The sequence below is a fragment of the Salvia splendens genome, chromosome 11, assembly GCF_004379255.2.
Source record: "Salvia splendens isolate huo1 chromosome 11, SspV2, whole genome shotgun sequence".
Classification (NCBI taxonomy): Eukaryota; Viridiplantae; Streptophyta; class Magnoliopsida; order Lamiales; family Lamiaceae; genus Salvia; species Salvia splendens.
Window position 1 is genome coordinate 3,893,985 of NC_056042.1, and position 7,863 is coordinate 3,901,847.

A 7,863-nucleotide genomic window follows, 5' to 3' on the forward strand; every position below is an offset into this window, starting at 1 on the left:
TGTATAGGATCTTGCTTAAATTCTTCTCCAAAGATCACGCAGGCATGCTTATATTGACCCCCCCTTTTCAATCTAAAATGTTTAATACTAAGAAATTTGAAATGATGTGTTAATTTTCTAGATAATTATGAATTAAAGTTTGACTTATCGACTTATTCATGGACTTAAATTATACGTTTTGTTTTACCAACTTTATGCGCTTGAAGATAAGATTTTGTAATTTTGTGATAATATAATTAGTTAATACTAACGTATCCATATTATTATTATTATTATTATTATTATTATTATTATTATTATTATTATTATTATTAGTCCTACACTGCACAATGCCAGAAAAATAGGTTCATCAGTAGACCAAATAGTTTGCATAAACTCAAATAATAATAATAATAATTATTATTATTATCAGACCAAATAATAATAATAATATTATTATTACTATTATTATTATCATCAGTCCTACATTTATGCAAACTCAATTGATTCTTTTATGAATAAAACATGGAGTACTATTTATTACTTCAATTCACTCAATCTATAGGCCAATGACTCCAATCTGAATCGATTGTATCATTGCATGTGCCTGATAATAACTGAATTAAAATCCATTGTATGTATGTGGTAATGATAAATGAATTGAGAGGATTATTTCAAAACTGAATACTTAAAACTTAATAATTCAACTTTTTACCATAATCTGAAAATGGAATTAATAGCAGAGTGAACAACAGCTGTCCCTCTCCCTTGTTTATTTATGATACAATGAAAATGTGAAAGAGATTATTATTATTATTATTATTATTATATTATCTACAACAAATATATTTGTTTTCTCCATTTTAAGCCGTTCACTAAAATCCGATCTGAACTAATCCAAAAATCACTAGAGAGCGATGTAATTAGAGGTGAGCATTCGAATTTCTTATTGATTGTGTTCAATCTGAACTAATCCAATAATCACAAGTTTTATATAAAACTAATCAAATCCAAAAAGTAAAAATTACCAAAAATTCAAAAATCCCAAAATTCTAAACCAAAAACCCTAACTTAGTTCAGATTTTAATATATCCGAACTCCTAAATTTAAAATAAATCGGACTCAATCCGAACCAAAAGTTGAAAAAATGGAAATAAAAAATTTCAATTGCTTTGGAATTAGATTTTCAGATTTGAGATATTTTACTCAACTCTAAATATATAAAACCCAAAAAAATGAAAGAAAAGACAGAAATAGAGGAGTGTGTTGCAGTGGAAATACACTCAGCAATTAAATTACAAGGTGACGAAGACGTAGATTCCCCGTAACCCTTCCCTTCCCTTCCCCCTCTCTTCACTCAGAGAGAGCGAGAGAGAATATCAAATCCTAAGTTGAACACAAAAAGCCTCCAAAATTCTTCCTCTTCAAAATCATAGTATTTGATACACTCTTTGTTTATTCCATCTGGTGGAGATATGATGAAGACCCTAAAATGCGTCTCTCCTTATTTTTTTACTCCAATATTATTACTAACAAATTGTCTCTGATTTCCGACCACTCTCAACATCGTACCCAAAAGCCAAGAATTTGTCTCAAATCATCTCTCTATCTGGAAAATCAACAAACACCTGCTCTGCTCTGCTCACCAAAAGGTTTGATTTTGGCTTTTCTTGTTTTCTTTCTTTTCATAGATACCTATTTTTACTCAATTTTTTCCATTCAATTCTGTTTGTGCAGATGTGAATACAATTAATATACCAGAGAAATAAATATATGACGATGAACAGACTATCTCCATCTGCTTTTCTCGTGATTCTGTTGATGGAATTCTGCCTCGTTGGATTAAATGCTGCTTCAAACAACAATGGCGGCGGCGGCGGCGAGGCTGCCGTTTTGCTATCCTTCAAGCGCTCGTCAATCCAAACTGATCCCAAACGCTCCCTGGATAACTGGTCGCCGTCGTCTTCCACCCCCTGCGATTGGAGAGGCGTCTCCTGCTCCGACGACGGCAGAGTCTACCGCCTCGACTTCACCAATGCGGGCTTAACCGGCCGTCTACGAATCTCCGACCTCGCGCCGCTCCCCGCCCTCACCACGCTTCTCTTCACTGGAAATTCATTCGACGGAAATCTCTCCTCTGTCGCCGGAGATTCATGCAGATTTGAATCGATTGACCTCTCGGCAAACAAATTCACCGATCTAGGGCTAATGACTCGGTTGCTTTCCAGTTGCGGAAATTTGAATCTGCTGAATTTCTCGAGCAACAAGCTCGCTGGAAAGCTGGAGAGCTCTTTTCCGGCGAGTAAAAGCCTCGAGGTTTTGGATCTCTCCGGCAACAGATTGGATGGGGAATTGCCGGCTGCGTTGTTCAAAAACTCGCCGTCGTTGAAAATCCTTGATTTGTCAAGCAATAACTTCACCGGCAATCTCTTCAATTTGGATTTTAGGTCAATTTCGAATCTCACTGTGCTCAATCTCTCTCGCAACAGCTTCTCCGCCACCGGTTTTCCGGCGACCCTACCTTACTGCCAGGGCCTCCAAACTCTGGATTTAAGCCACAATTTTATCAAGCTGAGGATTCCAGGAGACTTGCTTGCGAAGATGATGAATTTGAAGCAGCTTGTTCTAGCCAACAACGGCTTCATTGGTGAGATTCCGCTACAATTGGGGGAAATTTGCAGGTCGTTGCAGGTTCTAGATCTTTCTAACAATCAGTTAACCGGAGGGCTTCCTTCAACCTTCATCAATTGTAATGAGCTCGAAACTCTCAAACTCAGCAGCAATCAGCTCTCGGGCGGATTTCTCGATACTGTGGTGAGCTCCATCACAAGCCTCAAGTATCTATCCGTGGCGTTCAACAACATCTCCGGCGAAGTGCCGCCGTCGCTCACCAACTGCACTCGGCTTCTGGCTTTAGACCTCAGTTCCAATAATTTCACCGGAAATGTGCCTTCTGTACTCTGCTCCGGCGACTCCGTTCTCGAGAAACTGTTGCTGGCGAACAATTATCTCGTCGGCGGAGTGCCGCCGGAGCTCGGGCGGTGTAAACATTTGAAAAGCATTGATCTCAGCTTCAATGACTTAACCGGCTCGCTACCGCCTGAAATCTGGACGCTGCCGGAGATATCGGATATAGTGATGTGGGCGAACAATCTGAGCGGTCAAATTCCGGAAGGCATTTGCATCAACGGTGGAAATCTCCAGACTCTGATCCTCAACAACAATTTCATCACCGGAGCTCTGCCACAGTCCATTGTCAACTGCACCAATCTAATTTGGGTGTCATTGTCAAGCAACCGCCTCTCCGGCGAAATCCCTCAAGAAATAGGCAACTTAGTCAACCTAGCAATCCTCCAGCTGGGGAACAACTCCCTCACCGGAGCAATTCCGCAGCGAATTGGTGACTGCAGGAGCCTCATATGGCTTGATCTCAACAGCAACGAGCTCCGGGGGCCTCTGCCCCTGGAGCTCGCTTCCCAGACTGGCCTCATAGTCCCTGGAGTCGTCTCCGGGAAGCAGTTCGCGTTCGTCCGAAACGAAGGCGGAACGCAATGTCGTGGCGCTGGTGGTTTAGTCGAGTTCGAAGGCATTCGTCCTGATCGGCTGGCGAATTTTCCGATGGTGCATGCGTGTCCTTCGACGAGGATTTATTCCGGGATGACGGTTTACACATTCGCCGGCAACGGCAGCATGATCTACCTTGATCTGTCATACAATCAGCTCTCTGGTGCAATTCCTGCAAGCTTAGGCTCCATGGTTTATCTTCAGGTTTTGAATTTGGGGCATAATTCTGTAAGTGGTCAGATTCCATCTAGTTTTGGAGGATTGAAGAGTGCTGGTGTTCTTGATCTCTCTCATAACAATCTTCAAGGATTCATCCCTGGATCATTAGGTGGTTTGTCATTCCTCAGTGATCTTGATGTTTCAAACAACAATTTATCTGGTTTGATTCCTTCTGGGGGCCAGCTTACCACATTTCCAGCAGCAAGATATGAGAACAACACTGGCCTCTGTGGGGTTCCCTTGCCGCCTTGCGGATCGACGAGCGGGGGCCACGGCCCCCACTCATCGTCGAGGGAGAAGAGACGGAGCATGGCCGTGGGGATGGTGATCGGGATCATGGCCTCGGTCACGTGTATTATGCTGCTTCTCTACGCGCTGTACAGAGCGAAACGGAACCAGATGAAGGACGAGAAGCGGGATAAGTACATCGACAGCCTCCCGACCTCTGGCAGCAGCAGCTGGAAGCTCTCCAGCGTGCCCGAGCCGCTTAGCATCAATGTGGCCACTTTCGAGAAGCCCCTGAAGAAGCTGACGTTCGCACATCTCCTTGAGGCCACGAATGGGTTCAGCTCCGAGAGTTTGATTGGGTCGGGCGGGTTTGGGGACGTGTACAAGGCGCAGCTTAGGGACGGGAGCGTTGTGGCGATCAAGAAATTGATCCATGTCACCGGGCAGGGCGACCGAGAGTTCATGGCGGAGATGGAGACAATAGGGAAAATCAAGCACAGGAATCTGGTGCCATTGCTTGGTTATTGTAGGGTTGGGGAGGAGAGGCTGTTGGTGTATGAATACATGAAATGGGGGAGTTTGGAGGCTGTGGTTCATGACAAGGACAAGATCGGTGGGGCTAGTCTCGACTGGGCCGCGCGTAAAAAGATTGCGGTGGGGTCCGCCCGAGGGCTGGCGTTCCTCCACCACAGCTGCATCCCTCACATCATCCACCGCGACATGAAGTCGAGCAACGTCCTGCTGGACGAGAAGCTCGAGGCGAGGGTGTCGGATTTCGGGATGGCGAGGCTGGTGAACGCGCTCGACACGCATTTAAGCGTGAGCACGCTGGCGGGGACACCCGGGTACGTGCCCCCCGAGTACTACCAGAGCTTCAGGTGCACGACGAAGGGGGACGTGTACAGCTACGGGGTGGTGCTGCTGGAGCTGCTGTCGGGGAAGAGGCCGATCGACAGGGCGGAGTTCGGGGAGGACAACAACCTGGTGGGATGGGCGAAGCAGTTGCACAAAGAGAGGAGGAGCGACGAGATATTGGATCCGCAGCTGGTGACGAGCCTGTCGGGGGACGCGGAGCTCTACCATTACCTGCAGGTGGCGTTCGAGTGCCTGGACGACAAGCCGAACCGGAGGCCGACAATGATTCAGGTGATGGCTAAGTTTAAGGAGCTGCAGCCGGATTCGGAGACGGACACTCTAGATGAGATGTCGTTTAAGGATTCGGTTATTCATGAATCTCCTTAGCTTTATAAACTCACTGTATATATCTTGCATTCAATCTTTCATTGCTTCTTTTTTAGTACTAGTACCATTTTGTTTGTGTCCCATGCCAAATTTTGTCCATTGATCATATTGTATTTCTGTGAATGTTTTGTTAGTATTCAATCATTTTAGGGCATTGGTTGTATGCAAGTCCATAAAAGTGATCCCATAAAAGTATTTTACAAATATGTTTCATGCAAAGTTATGAGTTGAACTTATGTGTATAGTATAGTTTGAAGTTTTTTAGAAATGGGTTGTGTGTCGAATAATTTTTCACTAAAAAAATGAATAGCGATGAAATGAACTATAGATCATTGGGCCAAGAGCTATTTAGACTGAAAAATCAGTTTGTTTGGACATTTGAAATTTAGAAACCTATCTATTATGTAAAAAGGAATTTTGCTTAATCTTATTGAAAAAGCACCAATAATGTGTGGTCTCAACGTACCTTTATTAGGCATCCCATTGATTGCGGAAAATTAGGAAAGATTAATGTTATCTATCTTTCTAAGCTTTTTTTTTCCAGATGAAGTATAACCATACATATGCAATATCAGGCAAAATTGATTATTTATTCACAATTCATTTGAGCCCAATCACAAAAAGGTTTATTGGAGACTATGCAAATTGATGATAACTTCCGAATCTTAGATTTTCGTATTTATCATATATACAAGGCGTGCACACTTACAACTCTGATGTGTGTACATGTTGAAGGATATAATAAATTAAAATAATGATGAAAAATTTAATCTGTTATAAGATATAGTGTCACGCTCGCATTTTCTAAGGATAGAAAACACGGTTGATCGCGACTAGGGGAGGGTTAAAGAAGCGGGGAAGAAAGGGGAAAACAACACAACTCAACCATAGCCCGAAACAATGGGAATAGCTCGAATAAAATCAGAGTATCTCAACAATCAACAACTCAAAAGAAACAATATTTAGCGGAAGCATTTCGAGAGTAGAATAATGCTATGTATGAAGACACAACATATTCTAGACAGACATTCTTCACTTTTATGCTCAACACCCACCGCGCTCGTCACAGCTCAACCTGCACATTTTAAAAAAGAAATGCAGGGCTGAGTACTTGATGCACTCAGTGGACTCATGCCGAAAACATTTTATAAAAGTATTTATCATGCCACCATTGAGTGACCTTGGGGTTTTAACTTTAGAAATCGCCCAAGACACTAAAATAATTTCCATAGTAAAACTCGTGACTGCAGTCATTTTCCCATAGATGTCTACCATATCTGATCCATTGATGACAAGGAATGTGGCCACATTCCAAGTCACTAGACCGGCCGACCCAAAAGACGGCTCACGATCTCCATAGGTGTACACTAGCCTGAATAGGGACTCACTCCCTAGACAGACCCGAATTCGATTATCCATTGATGGCAAAAGCCACATCAGATAGGTTCCATAGATAAAACAAAACACGGCATGACAAATATTCATATCATTTTCACATAAAAATATACTTAGGGCATTGCCCTTATTTAAAAAGAAAGCCCACCTCGTTCTCTTAATTTTTTTCTGAATTTGAATTCCTTACTTCGACTTCAGTTTTATCCTCGGCAAAATCCTTCCATGAGTCCATCCCCCTATTCCCCTTTATTTAATCCGGCCAAGACATATTTTCCTTGCCCAAAACAAACTAGCTCCTGCCCCATTTTATTTTTTTTTCCATATCTGCCCAACAAATTTTCATGCCCACGACTGCAGGCCCAAACCAAAATAGAATTAACAAAACCAACCAGCCCAATACTTGCAAATCACTTGAATCAATTCCTTGAGCCAAAGAATAATACAGCCCAACCCCATGCTCTCCATAATCGGGACTTCTCTATTCCCAAAGTTTTAGCAACAACTACCTTCCCTCTCTGCTTCTCCGTCTCTCATCTCTGTCAAATTCTTCAACATCATCCCTTATCTAAAGCTGAAGACCTTCGCCTCGCAATCCTCTCTTTTCTCCAATCCAAAACCGCCTCCATCCCCGGTTCGCTCTCCGTTCTCTCTCTCCCGTTTTGTTCCATTAGCGCCGCCGCCGGGATCGCCATCGCTGTCTCGCCCCTTAGTTCGCAGCTCCTCCGTCAGTCAGAACGCAGCGTCGTTGCTGTCACAACACAGTCGACGTCGCATCGCCGCTGCTTTCTCCCTCCGTCTCTCCATCTTTTCTCTCCGCCGTCGTGCTGCTGTCCAATTGTGGTGCAGGATCGACACCGCCGACGTCTTTCTCTCTCTGTTCGCTCGATCATCATCGTCGCCGTCGTCTCACCCTCAAACTCCCGATGTCTCTGTCTCTCGCCGTCCTCCGGTTTCCGTTCTTTTCTCTCTCGCATTGCAGCGCCGTCGTGAGTCACGGCTGCTGTTGCGACAGCCCATCGCCACTGCCGGGATCCCGCTACTGTGTACAGCCCCGTGCTGTCCGTCGTCTTTCCTCTGCGAAGTCACCTCCACCGAACAGCCGCTGTCCGCCGCTATCGCTCCGTTCGGAACCACGCCGCCGTCCTCGCTGCTGGAGCTTGCGCAGCCTGCTTCTCAACACTGCACCACCGCCGCCCCCTTCTCTCTTTTCTAACTCTCTCTCGTTTTCTCTGTTTC

The 7,863-nt window shown here is 44.1% G+C and overlaps 1 protein-coding gene across 1 annotated transcript; it reads left to right on the forward strand.

The window, feature by feature from the left end:
- The first annotated feature begins 1,281 nt into the window (after positions 1–1,281).
- LOC121753638 (receptor-like protein kinase BRI1-like 3) lies at positions 1,282–5,248 on the forward strand. The gene is made up of 2 exons (XM_042148866.1): positions 1,282–1,631; positions 1,717–5,248. The coding sequence occupies exon 2, from the start codon at positions 1,753–1,755 to the stop codon at positions 5,230–5,232; it is 3,480 nt and encodes a 1,159-aa protein (XP_042004800.1). The 5' UTR covers positions 1,282–1,631; positions 1,717–1,752; the 3' UTR covers positions 5,233–5,248.
- The last annotated feature ends 2,615 nt before the right edge of the window (positions 5,249–7,863 follow it).

Excerpts from the sequence above, each read along its gene's own strand:
- LOC121753638 (XM_042148866.1), top strand. The coding sequence starts at position 1,753 with ATGACGATGAACAGACTATCTCCATCTGCTTTTCTCGTGATTCTGTTG.